Source organism: Acromyrmex echinatior, chromosome 4 (assembly GCF_024713525.1).
Source record: "Acromyrmex echinatior isolate Ae372 chromosome 4, ASM2471352v2, whole genome shotgun sequence".
NCBI lineage: Eukaryota > Metazoa > Arthropoda > Insecta > Hymenoptera > Formicidae > Acromyrmex > Acromyrmex echinatior.
In genome coordinates this window covers 11,860,395-11,881,522 of record NC_141855.1, presented here as the reverse complement: position 1 = coordinate 11,881,522, position 21,128 = coordinate 11,860,395, and the positions used below count along the sequence as shown (strand labels likewise).

General features: G+C 35.0%; 1 protein-coding gene across 2 annotated transcripts in view; it reads right to left on the bottom strand.

The window, feature by feature from the left end:
• LOC105146519 (tachykinin-like peptides receptor 99D) overlaps positions 1 to 21,128 on the bottom strand; it is a 103,276-nt gene that overhangs the window by 41,777 nt on the left and 40,371 nt on the right. For both annotated transcript variants that reach the window (XM_011056833.2, XM_011056834.2), the window contains exon 2: positions 6,771 to 10,257. In XM_011056833.2, coding sequence (XP_011055135.2) covers positions 6,771 to 7,216 — 446 coding nt within the window. In that variant the 5' untranslated portion in view covers positions 7,217 to 10,257. The remainder of the gene's footprint in view (positions 1 to 6,770; positions 10,258 to 21,128) is intronic.

Below are 21,128 nucleotides of genomic sequence, written 5' to 3'. Positions count from 1 at the left end.
TTCACATCGTCCGATAACGGTTATGAAGTCCGAACGTCACTCGATGTCTCTGTCTTCGACATAGCCGCTATCGAACCCGAGTTTGACCTTTCAAACGCGAGTTTGAGTGATAAAGCTGGTATTGTTGAATCTTCGATGACTACTCGAGTCGTAGATGCATCGACACGTGGTTTGCTTGTATCTTCTTCGCAATCGAATTTCCGTTCAAGAAACGCTACGATATTTTTAGGTATCATCGAGTTTCCACTTTGCGCGTAATAGTTCACGTTATTGCAATCGTTATATAGGCACTCGAGGTGAGCTGTTAGATTGTAGCTAGGTTCATAAATTTTTCACTCGTCGAACGTTGATTATCGTCGAAGCTTGAAACAGGCGTGCTGCTGCCGATATTTATTTAGGATATCTATTTAGTCGCGTTGAAAATATACCATAGATTCGTACTGAATTCACTATCGATTACTTTGTTCTAATAGATGAAACTTGTAAAAGATTTACTTTATTTATTTCCTTCATTTCCCGTAGTTACTCATTCGCTAGAATTTCTATTGATTAAGCTTTCTATTGATTAAGCTTTCAATATTTAAATGATAATTTGCTATCAATAGCACATTATACTACATGGACAGTTAATCAATAATGACGATAATTAATATTGATAGAATTAATAATTTATGAAGTTAATAAAATTGATAGAATGTTAGACAGAGTTGATACAGAATTAAGATTAAGATTAACAACTAATAGGATTTTACTAAGACCATGAGTAATCGATAACAGATACGTAATCGGAATTGGAAATCACATTGAATCAATGTGAATTTATATTCTACCTTATAGAGTGAATCAATCTGCTACGCGTCACCAATAAGCACCGCTTTTATCGATGCATCGACGATGGCATTAGTGACGCTATATTTCGGCCTTTAATTGAGTCATTTTTATCGACCCTCAATGCTCTTTTAGTGATTTCCAGAGCAATATTGCAGGCTTTATTTGCTTTAGCAGAGATGTTCTCCCGTCATTTCTCGAAAACATAAACGTTCTGACCGATTCAGACAGACTACCGTTCTACATATCATTGAGTTCCTTTTGAATTTCTATTATAATATGAATCCACTTGGGGAAGGTAAGACTGCATTATTTTCGTTGCCGTTTCGGATAAACGTTATTGTCGAATTGAAGAGGAATATTTTTCCCTAGGTTTCGCGTTTCTTATTTTCTCGCGTGGCAAAGCAACCTCCCTGGGATTCTGTACTTCCTCTTTGGAAGTACGGCTCGCGATGGTGATAATGCACCCATCACGCGGCATTGTTTCAACATGGCTCTCGTTTGAATTGGTATCGGAAGCATGTACGTGACATACCGTGCAAGGAACTAACTGCACCCCGCTGTCAACGTCATCGTCGTACTGCGTATATTTCCCATGCGAATAATGGATGTCAAACATACGTAGAGACGTTATAATGACGTCACATCTGGAAATGCGCATTCTTTAAACATGAATTATATATATATTATATATATATATATATATATATATATATAAAGAATGCGCATTTCCAGATGTATATATATATATGCATACATATATATATATATATATATATATATATATATACATATATTACATGGTTTCGTGTAGTTCCTGCACATGTCAAGTATTGTTGAATAACAGAATTTTATTTCCAGTTGCGAAGTCTTCAGAAGAATACATTTCTCGTATTTAAAGTGATACATTTCTCTTTCTCTTCCTTCCTTTCTGTTTCTTTGATGCTATACCTCTTTAAGAATGCAATTACGTAGTGTGCGCACCGCTTACTATGAGTTACAGTGTATTTATCACAGCATTTTGCTGTTTTTTAAGAAAATGAGATTTGCTGTAAAAGTAAGCAAACGAGATTTTGCTTGACGATGATATAATAAAACTACTGTATTGATAAAAACAAAGCTACCGATCCTGAACGTTTGATGACGAACATTTCAATACTGTTGCTGTGTCTTATTATGTAACGTAAATACGTTTCTGTTCAGTGTAATGTGCAGAAAGTGTGGATGTATTTTTGTCCGTAGAAAATTGAATGCCATCACGTTTTAACAGGATAAGACGTTCGCCTGTACGCGCAAAAGAATAATGCAACCAATAATGAAAAGAGACGAGCGAATAGGGAAAGCTTTTCTGGAATAAAGAGAAGCATCTTAAGCATTTTCTCGATGATAACCTTTCGGGATAAATATTAAGTGAAGACCTTTTGCTGGCGAATTTACGAATTGCATGATAGAAAAGAAAAGTCTGTTCTCGACAGCGTTTAAAGCAAAAATAGTCCGGAAAATCGATACCTATTATCTTTCTATTATATGTGGGCGAGATATTAGGTATATTTTATTATCATGAAATTTGAAAATAATATTTCGTAAGAAAATTTGTGAAAATAATATGCGTTATACACATCCTTCTCGACGTACACTTGCATTTTAATGAGCTCTGTTGCAATCTAGCTAAGGTTCTAAATTCTGAATTAAGCAAAAAGGTACTGCAATTATTCGCGGTTAATATTTCAACCCTTAATATGACCTGTCGCTCGACGAAGCACGGACGTTTCCTAGTTTCTAGATATATGGAGATACAGCATTAACCGCAAAAACCTAATTAGTTCGTTTCATGTTCGTCGTAGCTGCATCAAGGTCAAGTGCTTCGTGAAATAATTTGTGACTCCTTTCGTAGGATTATTCTCATTGGGATTTTCCCCTTATTCTCATGGCGATACTTAATGGGGTCCTTTATAACTAGTTGTTTTCTCGTCGGCGTTTCCTTGAAGGCGTTTTCCTGTCGCATTGTAGAAATACCCGACGTGAGAATAATTCAAATGACGACAGAGAGAGAGAGAGAGAGAGAGAGAGAGAGAGAGAGAGAGAGAGAGAGAGAGAGAGAGCTTTACCTTACACTACCTACCAGAATAAATAATTGCCACAAAATTGGAAATCAGGGATCAAATTGTTAGAAAAATGGAAAAAAAAACGGTTAGAGAATTAAGGAAAGGTCAGAGAATTTTGTAAAATTTTCTTGAAAATAAAAATCCTTGGCTTTAAAGAAATTTAATATACATATATCATAAATCATTTACCTACGTAATTTCGAAATATCTACTATACTCAACTTGACAATTAAAAATGCAAGCAATGTAGCATTAGTAATTTACATTACTATGTTAAATTGATCTCTCAACAAAATATTTAACGATTTCTAAATCAGAATGAAAGTACAGAAAAATTTTTTAATATTATTAAAAATCGGAGAAAATCATGAAATTTTATTTGAAAATTATGGAATTTTAGGATGAAAAAAATTAATTGTGACAACTCTATCTGTTTTCTTTCTTACGATAAAAAAAAATTGTGTCTTATTCACCATCGCCTTTTTCTTTCAAGAGTGACTTTCTCCTAGTAGTACTTCGCATTACCAGATCAATGTACCTCAACGCTGGTAGGTAATGATAACAGCAATATTTTTGCGTGGGTTATCGAGTGCTGAAGAAATTAACTGGCGATCCAATCTCTGAGTTTTTTTTATATCTACAATAATGTCTGCTTCCGACGCGATCGATTCTACAGAGTGCGGCCGACAAAATCGTGTGAAAATTCATTTGAAAAGGATTTGCCGCAGAATCTACGCTGTAAACTCGATTTCACTTCGGTGTCTCTGTCGCGAATTCATCGGAATAAATTTTCGCCGAAACACTTTACATTCGTTGTCTGCGCATCGTGTAAGCATCCATTCAATTTCATCGCATTTACCGAAGCTTGTTGTAGTATATAAAGCTCCACTGTAATATATTTAATGATCTAGATAAAAGCTTCCAGTGAAAATCGATCGAAACGATATCCGAGCAGGTTACAATACCAGTATTTCTATCTCAATGGGCGCAATGCTTACATTCTGGTGAGAGAGATTTTCTCTCTCTCTCTCTCTTCTCTCTGCCTATTTCCATCATACCATAGTGTATTGTCGAGGTCTCAGATTGCCTCGTTCACGATAAAGCATATTATCATTTATCAGGGAATATACCTGTAGCCGATCGAGTGCAATGCTCCATTGGTGTTTCCCCGCGGACGAAATGTCACTTGGAAACAGCCTTGTAACGATATCGCCCGCGGAATGTCGGGCTTCTCGTTGTCGCGCAAGCAATAATATGCGTAATATTTGCATTAGCCTCTAATGTATCCGTCGAAAATTAGTTCTATGCGATAAATCCATCGGTGTATGACGTGCGCTGTTCGCGGTTATCGGCGATTGCCATCGACATCGGACGATCCCTCCTGCGTTCTATTCCTGGCATAAAAACGAATTTTAGGATTTACGACCCGAGCACCTTCCGATATCACGTAGCGTCTGTCGGTGACATCGGACGATCGAAATTTTTATCATTTTTATCATTTTTATGTTCTTTTTTTTAATCGGAGGAATGTTGCTTGCAAAATGTCTAAATCTTCGAGAAATATTGTATATCGTCATTTTAGGATAAGGACTCTTGGGAACATATAAAAAACATTGAATATATAGAGTATCTCTCGCAGAACGAGCTTTTAATCATTCTACGTTATTCGTGACTCTGGATGTTGTCTTCGAATAATGGCTTTTTTTCTGGAGCACAATTGAGAAGAAATGAGCATACGTTCCTTTTCGAAGAAAGCAATGTTCTATGACTAGCAGTTTTTCTGTATTCAGCTTTCGAACTTAAGTTCCTTGAAGCAATTATTCATTTCGCAGAACGTGAATTTATCGTAATCGATTTTGAGATTGTTTGGTTTGAAAAGTGACTAAGTTTTTAATTGAAATTTATGAGAATTTAAGAGGTCACTCAGAATGTTACCAATGCAATCGCATTAGTTCTGATGTCTTTAGAGTTCACGATTTTTTGCATCAGTTTTGATTATTTTGAATAGACAGTTCCTTCCTTCAACTAAGAGAGAATTCATTTTTTTCCGATCTGATTAATTATAATTGAATTAAAAGAAAAAAAAGGAATAATTGGGCTTGCGGTGATGATAAAAAGGACGGTGAATTATGCATTCCGTTGAGAATGTAATTCTGTGAATAGCGTTAATTCAAGAGGGAAGTCGCTTTGGAAAATTAGCCCGGTATTTTCCAGCTCGCAGATTGAATTGCACTTCTCCGACATTATCGCAAAAATGTTCTTATTCTATTTGCCCATTTCTCCATGCATTTCCATTATTGAATGAACGTCATTATAAGATAACTAATAACTATTCAACAAAAAAATAATTTTTTTCAAATACTAAAACAAGATCAGTCAATTTAGTTTTCTGGATGCTGAATACCACAAATTTGTTTTCCAAATTGCTCCATTAAATCACAATTTTGAAAAATTTGCAACTTTAGTTGCAAAAAGGGATCATTTTCACGTATTTTGTCATGTTATAATTACGATATGCTGAAGAAGTTTTATTACAATCAATTGTTAAATATATTATTAGGACTTTCAATATACGGCTATGGTTAGTAAATTATTCACAGGTAATAATATAAAACAGTCAAGGACTCTTAAAAATTCAATAACAATATTCTTATTTGCCTGTTTTATCGTTGTATTGTTATTTACAGCTAAATATAATATAATGTGAAACCTATTGCGGAAAAGCTGTGAATTAGGTCATTGACGATTCCAGATATCTTTCAACGAATTCGATATCAAAATTAAATAAATTCAAAGTGATGAAATTCAATGTAATGGAATATGTCAAAATTTGAAAATATTCGAATTATTGCAAAAATTTATATATAAACTTTTATAATTTTGAATTATAGGTTATTCGATAAATGATTTATAATTAATAATTATTCCGTAATAAAGACCACATTTAATTAATCAATGTTTAGCCTGAATAGATTAACATAAATATCTTGTTAATCAAACCGATACTAAAATATCTTTTTGAGGACTAAAAATCCTATATTCAATATATCAATATACTTCAGCATATTCAGTCATATATTATAGTTACAATAGAAATATATGAAAATAGCTTTTTGTTTGCAATATCTACTGATAACAGTTGGATTAAGTCATAAATAAAGAAGTTGAGATTTGTTGGACTATGTAATTGGATCTTAGTGACAAAGTTTCACCTCGTCTAATCGCAGGAGAGGTGACGCTAGATCGTAAATGTTTATCTTTCTCGTTTTTCTTGGCTGACTTTCGACGTCAGATTGATCCCCGTCATTACAGCTTGAGACTTGCTTCCGTTTCGCTATTAACCCTTCTTAAATCCCGTCATATAAGGCGCGCCCACGTTGTACTTACTTTAATACACGCTGGGGACTTCTCTAGATGAACAGAAGAAGGAAATATATTTTTCAAGGAGCGAATATCGATCCAAGTGGAGTTTCAGCAGAAGTTTTAGTGAACTAAAAGTGAGAATATACTTGAGCGAGGGGAAGAAAGATAGCGTTCATACGGAAGTTAGGAAGCCACTATCTTTGGGATTATTATATTTGATATAGCTAAGGATCAGCGATAATTCGTGCTTAAGCAGGACGATTAGCGTTGATGGGATATATCTCTTGTTCATTGATGATAACATCACGATTTGATAACATCACGTCTAGTATAATAGTAGGTGGAGAACTTAAGCGATATTGATCTAATTAATATTGACTATCGCGATATAATGCTGTATTATCTTTCATAATTCATTTTCAAGAGCGTATTATTCCAAAAAAAAAAAGAGAGAAGAAAAAAGAAAGGACTTACCGATCAATGGATATCGCCATCAATGTAAAGACGCTGGCGCATATTGTGAGAACCGCGATGAATTGGGAAATCTTGCAGTAGAGCGTTCCAAACGGCCAATGGCTGTTGAGCATGTACGTGTAATTGAAGGTGACATTCAAGGTGGATACCATGGCGTCCGCGATACTGAGATTCACCAGGAAGTAATTGGTGACGGTGCGCATCCGCCTGTGCGCCAGTACGATCCATATCACTATTAAATTGCCACCGGTCGCCACGGTGATCATGCCGGCGAACAGAAGCGTCCAAATCATCTGCCGCCACCACGGCAGCACGAATTGATTCCGCGGCGCCAAATCCGTGTAATTGGTACCGTTGTGATAGGTGTCATTGTCGAACCACAGGGTTGTCACGTTCCAGAGGTGAGACGTGGAATTGTACGTCATCAAGTCGTCGAGGCTCTGCATCACGAATATCACGGTCTCCCTTCGCTTATGTTAAGCTAGTATAAAAGCGAAAAGCCGTCGCCGTTTTCACCCTGCTATTCAACCGCCACCGCTACCCGCCTTTCCGTTTGCAATTTTGTGTCTCACAGCGTCTTTCTTATCTCGCCTTGAAGTGTGCTGAGCTTTCGCCCGGAGCGCACAATCTTCATTCCCTCGTTTACACTTCCGTTACTCGCTATTCTTTTTTCTCTCCGAGATGAGCCAAATTTTTGGTTCGAACTGATTTTTTTTTTTTATAATCTCTAACAGTTATGACAAATATATTGGGATCATCATTCGTCAGGGGTGTTTGCATTGATTTATCTCTTTCAAAAGCCGAATATTTTCGGAATACTTCGGTGCTCATAAAATTCAATTGTCGCTTTATTTAAGGGATAGAAATTTGATACAGGTAGAAACCGGCGTGGTTGTCGTCTTTCAAGGCAAGTAACTTACACATTCTTGTCGACCGCGCATACCAACCGACCAAGTCGGGCGAGCTTTCATAACTCTGACGTAACGCCGTCGTACGAGATTTTCGTCGTACTTGTTCTCGTGCGATAGAAGGGCACGTTACAGTCGAGGCACCATGACAATTTTCAAGTTCTTTGCATTCTCTTTTCGTCGTCACGAGGTAAGTTTCTAAATCGAAGAGCCGAGGAACATCCATCGGTCGTATTCGCGCTGCTGCCACTGCTCGTAAATTCTGTTTCACGCTCGCCTGGTGTCACCAATTCTCTCAATCAGGGTCGATCTTTCGTGAGAGTGCGTCAACTGCCGGCGCGAAAAACACGAGCTTTTAATCCTGGCGTATCACATCGCGTTGAATCGCGCATCGACAAATCGTGCTTCTTTCCGTCCGATCGATCTTAATTGGGAAAATCGCAGCGACGCACGGGATGAATCTATTTTGCGGATGAACACGTACTCTTTGTAATCGTTCGCGGGGAGAAGTCATAGTCGCTTGATTAAGGAAATCGTTAATTTGATCCTCTTATCCATTTCTTGTATGATGTACTTTCGACCACTTATCGATTACGCACCGATGTACTTTCACGCGACAAAACATTTCGTTACTTCCACCGCGGTTTTGGTGGCATGTCCGTCAATATTGGCACAATTACTATGTGCTTTCACCGATTAAATCGTGGGGTAACGTTGTGACACTGTCGACTGACAGTTCTCGACTCGACGTCCGAACTCGCTTCCACTTACGTTTCATGCACGGACGCTCTCCGCAAAATCCGATCGTTTCCCAAACCGCCGATCGGCTGCCACCGAATGAGATTCCATTGTCCTCGCGGCTTATTCGCCGTAGATGAGTACACTTTTTTTCATCGATATTCGAAGCCTCGATATAATTGTTCTCTTCTAGTCGTTACTACAGCGAATTTTCGCGTATCGATTTGTTTCTTTTTGCACAATCAGAGATCAGGAATCGATGATGATCATTCTAATCTCTCAGTTAAAGGAAAAGACTGATGGTTTTCTGGTCTATAAGAAGAGTTTTGTGTTTAATTTTTCCGTCAATATTATTCGAATCTTCAATATAATTATTCTTTTTTTGAAAACGTAGTTGTTAGTGCAGCGAATTTTCGTATCGGCTTGACTCCTTTTGCACAATCAGAGACGAGATTAAAAATCGATAATGATTACTTTAATCTCTCGATTAAAGAAAAAGACTGTTCTCTGGTCTATAAGAGAAGGTTTTGTGTTTAATCTTTTCGACATTGCTCCAGCATTATGTCTCGTTTAATGATCATTAAAGTTGATGTTTTGTCGTGAAATTTGCTCGTCGGTTTACGATGAAACAGTTTTTGCATATTAATTTCTCGTCCGAGCATCAAGAAAACTGTCTCTGGAATTCGCGAGTATATTCGTTGTTTCGCGTTTTGTCCTGGAAGGAAAGTACCGCCTGGTCTGTCGTATGATGAGAACTTTCAAAGAGACCAAGATTTTGCGATTACTTCCATCATTCTCACTTTGCTTGCTCATTACTCAGCGTTCTTTTCATTGTACGTTGTATCACGCATCGTACAATTAGCTCAGCTAAGCTTTCTTACACAAATGGAAAAGTTACGTTCTAGGCCGATCTTTTACGATTTTGTATGTTTTATGGTCGATTACGTGAACGAAAGCTTTCGCATCACGTCGCTAATAAAATCTTCCTGCAGCAGGAAATTCGTGTTATCGTCAACTTCTCGCCGGATCACGTGCGATGTTAAGGACACACCTTTCGTTAGCTTCGCGTACTCAATTAAGCATTGACATTACCTGGAACTGAATCTTCGTTTAAGAGAGTTCACGGAATTTTCGCTTACGCTTGGTACGCCGTTACATTACGTCAGTCATCGTTTCTGTCGTCCGACGCACCTAGAATTTTAAAATACATCTGATTCGCGCGTTTTTCTTCACTCCTCATACCTCGCAATCCTTCCCCGGTGCTATTAGAACGAATTGAGAATTTCACTTCGATATTCCGTGAACGCTTCAGGTGATCTTCTTAATTTTCAATTGAACGTGTTGTATCTCAACGCGATTATCGTGTGAATAAAATTGTTCGTTTATAACCGAGAGCACTTTTTAAAGAAAAGTGGTGAGAGACAGAAGGTAGATCGCGTTGCACCTTTCCAGGAAGTTCCCAGAACGTGTCGGAAGAAAGTTCGTTCCGCGCTCGCAGGATCGACATGAAAATTCCTCAAGAACAACGTAACTGGTCCCGGGATATATTATCTGTAAAACTTGGAGGAAAGTCTTTTCTTTCAGTCTGACGGAAAGTTTCTACAAGAATTGTTGTCGATGAGACGAGAAAGATAAGTCCTTTTTCCAACGTCGGCAAAATGCCACTCATAAGTCGGACATTCTCGTGGAGGATAAGAATTTACGTCGTGACGTCTATTTCAAGCACGACGGAGTACCCGGTATATTAACATATCCCACTCACAAAATTCCGCATTCATTTAGCCTCTTCGTATGACGTGTCCTTATATTGACGAATTCCTCCATTGTGGTGCCATCTTGATCTGAAAAATACATTACAAGATCGAGATCATTCTTTAAGTTCGAATCAAAAATCTAATGCTACTTCCGCGACAGAGTGGGAACGAGAACGCAATGAATTATCGCGCGATTTGTCCGCTCTACGTCGAATGGAAACGCTCGGTCTACACGTGGGAAAAAACTCGGGAAATGTGAATGTACGGTGGATGAAATCTGTGAAATTTCATCCGTCTCGTTCGGGATATCGATAAAAAAGGAGATATGGATCGAGAAGCACGTTCGCATTAGGGAGGCGCGGAAGAGAACGTGCTGATTACGAAAGCCGTTGAATTTCCCAAAGGAATTTAATTATAAAATCGGACCGTAGTACATCGCGTCGATCGTCTCGATTAAGATGTCGGATGGGATTGTGTTTCGTGTACCCTCAGATAATTATTCCACGCGATTAATATTATCCTTTCCAATTTGTCGTTTAATCGACTGCCATTGAATAAAATTGTCGGCGAAAAATCGTCTAGCAACAAAATTATTTTGTTGGACAACTCCCTCGTAAAACAACACTTATTTATGACGGTCATCTTTATTGTACCCTTTCAATTTGATATCACTATTCTACCTGTACGTATATTGCGCAATCCGTTTAATTTTCCTTTGTCTAACGGTGGGATATCATTTACTTAATTGCGCCGTAGAACCTTGTTATTCTTTCTATTATTCGTGTTATCTACGGTAAGCTCTTTGTATATTGTAAAGTGGAATATTATTTCCGTACAGGAAAAATAGAAACAGCTGTACTTCTCTTCTTTGGACGGGATAATAGTTGATATACGATAATTGATATTATTCTAAAAGAGTATTTTCCTCGGGCACGCGATACACTTTTGTGCTCTTTATCTTTGTCGAGTGCCGAATGATTTGCGATTACGTATATAAATAAACAATTAACACAATGTCATGGCTTATTTCGAGTTATAATTAAATTAACTTTAAATTAATATAATTAACAATTTATTAATTATATTAATTTAAAGTTAATTTAATTATAGCTCGAAATTAACTTTAAATTAATATAATTAACAATTTATTAATTATATTAATTTAAAGTTAATTTAACTATAGCTCGAAATAAATCATGACATTGTGTTAATTTTTTTAAGGAAATATACGAGCATTTTTTATTCCATAAATAAAAATGTACGACGTTAGAATTGAGATTGTTTTCGCTTATAACACGATATTTCGCGATAGTCTCAAATTAATACGTTCATTCGCATTGTTTGCTCACGAAATGCGCTTTATTGCATGATTTGTTTGGTCCGATTTAATGCCGCTTATCGGGGTGCATTATATATATATATATATATATGTCGTTAACATGCGCGTAAGAACGAATTGTTGTTGAAACATCTCGCGGAAAAATTACGTGAAACTTGATATGTAAGAATGATTTCCCTGAAGTAGAAAATCTAATAATCGGCGTCATAAATAGTTTCATTGTCGCAATCGTGGTAAGCAACTGCAAGATTAAGTGCGAAATTATGCGAATGCTGAGACCTTTTTGCTTATACACGCGTACATTTGAATAACGTCGCGCTATGTAAATTGTAACCAAACCGCACCACCATTGGTAATAATTACTTTGGATTGTTAGGTTAGTGTAAAATCAGAATTTATGCGGTTTGCCTTCAAATGAACAACAGATTAAAGAAACATTGTATCGAAAACATTTGTTATTCGCATTATCAACGTATTATAAATGTACTAAAATATGCAGGTCTTATTTTTGTTTATTTTTGCACCATACACGCAATGCATTAATTTCTAGATTATTATTTACATTCAATATGTTTCCCAAACATTTGTTTCCTCTCTCGTATCCGATAACTGTTGCGCTCACATTCTGATATTTCATATTCCATGTAGCTCGATACTAATCGGAATTAATTGGTCGGATACCAAATATGTTCTCTATTCTCTCGTTGTCGCATTGTTCACACAAACCGCTCAATAACGTGGGTAATTCGTCGAAGAGTTCTTAAACTATGCGTGCACTACGATTACTGCGGTATGTGTTCTGACTATCCTCCGATTGCACGTGCTGTTCTGTGGTAGAATGAGTGAAATGGAACAATTAACGTTCGAATGTTGTTCCTGAATCTGAAAATAGCTGACGATCGATATATAAGGGGGTGTCGGCGAAGTAGAGAGAGGTGGTAGGTAGAGAGAGGGCGAAGGGCGTCGTGACGTTTGTGGCATTCGTGACAATGTATGCGACTTCATGTTCTCGTAACATCCACAAACTAGCTGTGAGGAGATCCTCTCTTCAGGCTTTAGGCGCTTGGTGAATTAGTAGCTCGGATTAAAAGCAAATTGTTCCATAGACTGTAAAATTGCATTTACACAATTACTCTAATTTACCGGACTATGTGTTCGTAACAATGCTATAGTGTAGTTAATAGCGAATTGTATCTCATTTATTGCAATGAAGTATGTTTGTATTGTAGTACACGCGATGTCCTAAAAACATCGCTTGTAATTATTTATCCGCGTCTCCTTTTGGAATGCATACTTATGAATTTTAAATTAATATTGCCTAGAGGTTTTCGTTAAAAATTCAATTAAGAAATTGAACATTTAAATAACCGTAAAGAAAATCCATCTCTTTTGGGTCAAGATATAGCGTTTTTCTTAAACACTACTTATCGATATATCATTTTTTTTATTGTAATAAAAATTCCATTGTGTCGAGGTGATACTCTTCGTGTATTCGTAAATATTCAATGAAAATGCCATATCGTGCTAGCGGTTACCGTGCAGTGAAAAAAATGTAGAATTTATGCATAGCATTGTGTGATAACATACGATAACGGATGAACGTGCGAAAAGAAATATCGGGCCTGAAAATTGAACGTGAGACTTTCATATTATAGCGTTAAGGTAGAAAGGAAAATGGGGATGTAGCCGCAGAAAAACGAGTGAAATTGCCTCTATAGGATGCAGCTAGTGTGCTTCGAGGATGGTACATGCTGGTACAGTGCCGTGAAGTATGCAAATTGTGAATCACTCTGGACCACACAACTGATTACGCCGCACAGAAAGAACCTTTTGCCCTTCTTCCACCGGAAGAGCCAATATTCTGCAATTGAACGAATAAGCGTATTCGTTATTCGCGTGGAATCGAATCGTTTGGAACATGCGATCTCATGGATTCAGGATTTTGAGCGAAAAAGAGCTATTTTTTTATCTTAATCGTAATTTTTATCAGATTTTATTGCAAATTATATTATTATACGATTTTTATTAGATATACCGTTTCGAAATAACATAACAATTTTAGGATGATAATAATTAAAGAGAAAACAAGTAAATAAGTAAACAGTTTAAACATATATGTAGGATAACTCCGGCAAATACGCCGCGCTGGGATTTACGCCGCACAAGTCAGAAAAAATAGAATAGTGGAGGTAATTTTCCCGCAATTACTCTGACATATGTCTTTATGTTATATTAGTATTATGTTATGATTTCAGCTTCTTACTATTAATATTAATGAAATTATTGTGAGTTGAATCGATTTGTCTGTAAAATAACGCCATCATAAATTATAATCTACATAAAATGATTATTGTAGGGCATGTAAAAGACTTAGTGGTTATTTCGCGATACATACGTGTAGTGGAATAGTAAAGCAAAATACAAATATTTTGCTTTTGTATTCTTTGTTTAGTTTATTGTCTTGTATATCTCACCTGTTTAAGATATATTTTTAGCGAGCGGGATTTATCCCCAAAGCATACAAAGTGCAGATTGAATTCAGTGCACTAAATGCAATAAACGCATTATATGAAATATGTATCTCATAACACTTGCAATATATGTAGAAAGATTGTAATTATTTATTATTTATTATTATTTATTACTTCATATATATATTTACCATTCTTATTCCTTAATAAAACTTCATAAACACATTTTATAAGTTATTGTATCATTATACGTCTTACTTATATGCATTGTTTGTAAATTTTTCATGAACCATACATCTCTCCTATGTAGCCATTCCTATGGGATATACGGCAAAAATACAAGGGTTTCAAAATAGGGTTTTTTAATATGAAAATAAATATTACGAATTTCTAATATTTTTTTCATAGTAGTAGACCGTACAAAGTTTTTACTGATATAGTTCGTTTACTATAAATATAGTAAATAATACTTAATAAATTAAGTTTTTGATAGGTATATATATCGGAGTTACCCTATAATATAAAATAAAGAACAATAAATAATAATTCACGAGGCATTAGGAATCGGCACTGGAACAATAATAAATTACGCAAGAATATATTATAATATATAATAATATAAATATAAATAAATTTAGTTAATTTTGAACGTTTCGACTCCGTTTTGAGCCATCTTCAGCAGAAAAATATTAAATATTCCGGTGAAAAAATATGTAACTGAATTATGAATCGCAAAGTCATATTTCAAGCGTTTCCATATGCAAATTGTGTAGACTATGTAGTAAGATGAGACCATTCTTAACATTATCAAATATTAGGTCTGTTTTTTTATTACTGCGTTTTTCTGAACTTAAGTGAAGACTCCATTCTAAGAATTACTTCACTTAGAAACCGTTGTGTCAAGACATATATTGCAAGGGATATTCTCGAAAGTTATCATTATTTTATTAGTATGACTGTCTGTTACGAAAACTTTTATTTTGTTATCTAAGTATTTTATTTATGTAATGGAATGCGACACTTATATTGATTCTAATAGTCTGCCAACTATTGGGAAACCTACGCATTACATGAAGAAATTGATTGCGGAATAAGAACTTGTATTATGGATAATTCTTGAAAAAACTGATTTGAAGAAATTGATTGCGGAATAAGAAATTGTTATTATGGATAATTCTTTCTGAGGATGACTCAAAGAGAGTCGAAGCGTCAATTTTCTATATTGCACTCGTTGAAATCAAATCAAGGTTTATGTAATAAACTAAATAAATATAAGATAATCGCACAAATAACTGCGTTGACTCCCACAGCCGTTATTATTATTTTTTATTAATTTAAATATGTGGAGTCCTTGTTTTTATTAAATTTAAAAAACAGACCTCTTGTATACATAAATTTCATGGCTGAGTGAATTGCCAATCTCAAAATTCATAGCCAACAACCCGCACAATAAACAAGAATTCGTCAAGTACGATATATATATATTCTTGATGATACTAAAAAATGATCGGTGATCAATCAAATAAAATTATTAAACTTGCATACAATATACTGCCTGTCATGATACATGTGTGTATTTGTCTGTGTTGTTCATTCTACGCTTTTTGTCTGTTATTTATCAATATTCTAAATCTCTCCTTTCAACTCATGATATTTTTTTCAAAAGGATATTATATGTTTGAAATAACTGCCTATTGTTAACGTTATATAGTTATATTAATTAATTTTCGTTTAATTATTCAAGCAAGTAAAAGAATATTAATTATATGCAGAAGCATAAGACTGTCCATCTACGATTTTAATTTATAAAAATTTATCTAAGAATGGAAAGAATTTTGACGTTTTATTATACTCTGTACTAATCAATCTATGAATCATGTGTAACGTGTATACTTATATCTCGTGTGATTGTTCGACATGTCAGTGTATTCAAAATAAATGTGTCGAAAACTCGAAAAATTTCTATCTGACGACTGTTATGGCTAATTGCTATAATGAGAACATAATTTTTTTTACCCTAACAAGTTTTAATTTAATTAAAAAACTTGGACACACACACACACACACACACATACACACACACACACACATATGTATAAAAAAACTAGGTATACACTCATATATCAAGAGACAAGTCTCACGGCAAACGAATGCGCAGCGCGAGACTGCACTGTGTCTTTTATACGAGTAATGATAATAACACAGGGCAACATAGAAAAAATGGTTTTAACCGTGTTAGCTGTTGTATTCTTATTTGCTGAATATGAATATTCAAGTTGTCCAAGTTTGGTTATCATATCACAATTTTGAAAAAAAAACAGCATTAAAACACAAAAAAAACGACAGTATATTTTTGAGATTATAATCTTTTTATTATATTTCACTTTGTCAATTTTATATTTTTTTATTTAGCATGCTCTGATTATATTTTTGATGCATTTTTAAGTTTAATTTCGAAAAACACAATAAAAATATTGTGTCACACAATTATTTTGCATGATTAATTTTCTTATGCTCTACAAAATATGAATATGAATTTAACAATGCATGGTGAAAAAATGTACTTTCCTACGAGACATGGGACATTATTGCTGAACGCTGCACTGTGAAAATCGAAAAGTAAGATACAAAAGGAAAAGCTACAAACGCAACTTCTCGAGCAAAAAAAGAAGGAATTACTAAGCCGTTAAAAATTTAAATGTAAATAATCGAGTCGTACTTTTTAAGTCGTAATTTTTGTAAATTTTTTGTAATCTATTTCAAATATATCATATTAATTTAAAATACATAAGAGTTGATTTTTTGCTGTAAAAAAAATTATGATAGAGCAAATTTGAGATTATTTTTTCAGATTTAGGGATCATCAAATCCCTATAAAATCAATATTTATTTTTAAAACGACTTAAAATTTTTTATTTTGTTGCCCTGTGTAATATATAATGGTAATAATAATATTTTTTTCTTGATACTTTTCAATTAATCTTTTGAAATATACGCCGTCGAAAAATATGAAAAGTCTTTCGTTAGAAAAACTCTAATAAACAAGTTTCGAGAATGATTAAAAGTAATAAAATCTAAAGATAAATCTTGGTTGGTTATTTAACTTCCAAGGACTCAGACAGTTTTATTTTTTGCTATCCTTTGCGGTTTGTTCACTACTTCTTCATCCCCCTTGTAGTTTGATATTTTCGTTGTTTTCAAAGGACGCTGGACAAGGCCAAAATTTATTCGACACATACACGGCATTTGCCAGAGAGTTATCGTCAGAAACGTTGCTGAAACGTAGCGCAGTCCTTTTGTAATGTGATACAAAACAAACCGCAAGCTGTCTCAAGTTTCCGCATTCTATACGTATATACACGCAACTTCCATCAAGCTTTCGTTGAATTTCTACCGAACGCAGTCACTTCTTCGTTTCTCCATTTTCCTTCGCAAAAAGGAATAGCGGATAAATGTAATGCTTTTTCGCGATTTATTATGCAATAACGGTTATCTCGCATAAATGCACAAGGTTTAATGAGTAAGCTACTAATACTAGCTCACACCGATGTTACAGCTCAATCTGGAAATTGCGAGGATAAGAGATGTTCCGCTAAGAAAGGACATTTGCTTTTGATGTAATATCTAATTATCTAATTATAAATAGAAAAAAGTGCTTTTTTTGTGTAAAACAAAAGAAAAAAATAATTAACATAATTTCTCTGTAGCATTCTCAAGTATATCTTCGCTTAACTTGCGTGTACATTTGAAAATACGTATATGTCTGTATGTATAAATGAATGGGAATTGAAACGACATTCGTTTTAGACCTTCGACAGATTCGACCCGCAGAGGTGCGACATAATCCGAAATCAAAATCCTGGTAAGACAATGCGGGAAGTAATCAACCGCTCGAAAATACAGTAAAGTATTCCCGTTAACCAAAATGGTACGTGAGATGTACGGCTTTTCTCACAACACACGGCACTAACACTCGATGCCGAGGTTATCCGGAAGTCAGCAGACCGTTTGTTAAACTTTACCTACGTGCACGATATCTCACATTGCTCGACCCGTATATTTGCCTTCTCTTTTTCCTTTCCACTTGCATCTGACTTCGGATCGTATTCAGCTGGCGCACACTTTGTTACTCTCAAAAGCGTATATTTGTGTGTACTTCTACAAAATAGCAGCTAGTGAAAAATTTAAAAGAATTATAGAGTGTGTTTTATAAAATTTGAACGTGATATATTTACGAAAAATCTTGCGAGTGAGTGTTGTATGTTCCTTCTGATCGAATAAAATTGCATTTTATTAATTGCACAAGTTTCTTTCTTGCAAATACAATTGTACAAATTGGATGAAATTAGATAAATATCGATTTTACCATTGTATATTTACATATATTTAATTGAATCACACTTGAATCTATATGCAATCAGTTTATGATGGAATAAAAGATAGTCGGCGTAGAACAAATTTACATTCACATCTTTGAATACATATTACTCTTTTAACCTCTTTTCCATACTTTGCACTTGATTGTCATCTATATCTTGATCATTACGTCGTGTGTCATTATTCTAAAATTGTCAGAAATTTTAAGATATAGGATTTATAATAAAAGAAAGTCGTATAACTCGTAGTAAAAAAATTCTTTAAAAATTATGATTGGAGAATAAAAGATCTAATAACCACGCAAGTTTTACAAACATTTTATATTCCAATGTTTCAATCACAATGTCGTAATAAATTCGAATCTGTCGATTAATAAATTGATATAATACGCAATAGATAAATACTTTATTCGTTAGGAATTGAACGAAGAAAATAATAAAATACAAAAATCGATGTATAATTTCTGATAAGACAGACAATTCTGCAAGCTCTACTAGTATTCCGTTTGACGTCTATCTTTTTCTGAGCATCAAAGACGCGTATTATAATAAAACGAGTATTGCTCCGAATGCAATACAGGCATGCATTAACAATGGACGCACTTTGCTCAGTGAAAGAAACCGTCCATCCATCTGAGATGTTGTAAAACGCGATTCCATCCGCCGTCGCTTCTTTTCCGAGCAACAGCAATGGCTGAGCTTAAGCCATCCGCTTGCGCCTTTGGTAACGAAACTAATGGCATCCGACGGAAAATGGTCCTTCTAATATTGCGCGTCAGAAGACCTCTTTACGACGTGAGAAATCTTATATCTTCGATGTCGTCACCGTTCGTTATGAATGCGACGGCGTTTCATGCGCGTCTCGCGCTTGTGAGCACTTCGAACTATCGGAGCCGCAAGCGGCCGTTCTCCATCCGATCGATATGTCGTCACTTGCAACCGCGACAACTTGCCAGGCACTTGCAGACTCCCCGACCGCATTCTTCGCCGTGGAATTGAAATTCTCGAAGCGTCCTTAGAAATGTCGGCGAGTGCGAGTACGGACCCATCCGTCTCGATACAGTAACGGTTCTAGTTTATGGCGCTACACGAACGTCTCGTCGTCTTCTACGTCGTCCTTTTACTAATTTTCGAGAATATGTCGCAACGAGTCGTCGCCGAAGAAGAGAGAAACGTAAAAAGATTTGTCGCGACGAGGACTTTATTCTTGTCAGACGGGTGCACTTAAAAAAAAAATACCGCTGCTTACCGGTGTTACTCGAGCGAGAAAGTACCGAGAGAGGTATGCTTGAAAATTATGCATTAAGCGATAATAACGCGTCTCCATATAATTTCCTTGTGCTTACTAAGGGAAAAATGAGTATTCCAAAATGCCCAGCGAAAATGGACGGAAAATATTTCCGTCAGGTCCAGTTTTTAAAATATAAGAAAAAAATATCATTTATAAATAATATGTACGGTGAAGTTTTATTGAAATTAAAAAAAAAAACAAATTAGAAATGTTGAACATTTAATTATTGTTTTCCATATGACTTTGAGTTAGTTTCACGTATTAGGAGCTGCGCACAATCAAAGAGAATAGGAAACAGAATAAGAATTTCAATTTATCAGAAATCATGTACTATGGAATATACAGTTTCTGATAGATGAAATTTTTATTTTCTGTTCTCTGTTTCCTATTTCTTCGATTGTGCGCAGTTTCTCTTACAGTTTAGCTGATCTAGCAGTATAATTGTCTAACACATTTTTGTCCCGATATCCTTTGATAACGTTTCTCAATTATCAAATTCTTGTGGAAACGTTCATCTTGCTCATCATCTTGTCGCATATAAATTATTCGAAAATACTTCTTAAAAATGGACATGTTATATTTTAACAATTTGACGAAGAAATTTTTCTGATGGCAAATTCGAACTCAGCGTCTCACAATACATTAAAAAAAAAAACTGTTTTCTTTTCTTTTATACTTAAAATTATTCAAAATTTGTAACCTAGTAAATTGAATCGAAATGCAATTTGATATTGCACCGTAAGTGACAATATTTTTTATGGTTCGTTCCCTGATATACATAGTAAAAAACTTCGCACAACATTTGGATCACATTGCATAGTTATTCCATCGTATGGCTTTATATAAAACAGAATATACAAATTCTGTATTCTGTTAGTTCGATACAATTCAAATTTACAGTAAGCTTTTGTGTTGCACCTACATTCGCGTCTGTTCGTTACATCGTTCTTGTTTTTAATTTGCACCCTATTTTCTCTCCTCTCTTCAGAGAACTAGCGATGCATTTTCAGATGACAATCCAAAATGAAAAACAACAATAATGGCGAAAACTTATCATTGAAACTAACTTTTCCGTTCTATTGTTCATGTACGTCTTTTTTCTGCCGATTGGAAAGATATTCTCGCGAAGTTTCGCCGTTTAATAACGCGCGAACTTAAAGTTTCTTAAAGTGGAATAAACATTTTAGCTGAAAGCTGTTTTTATCTTTGCCAAAAAATCCTTTATATATTAACACACACACACACACACACACACACACACACACACACACACACACAAAATCTTTTTAAATTTATCGACCTGTCAATATATACACAGTGTATTTTTTTATCTTGATAGTGAATATACGCGACAATATTTTTAATTAATTTCTTTTATAGTATTTCAAACTGAACATTTAATAAAAGTTATATGAGTGCGACGAGTATGATGATTTAAAATATGTCAAAAAACTTTCAATTCAATTTCGGAAAAATAAATT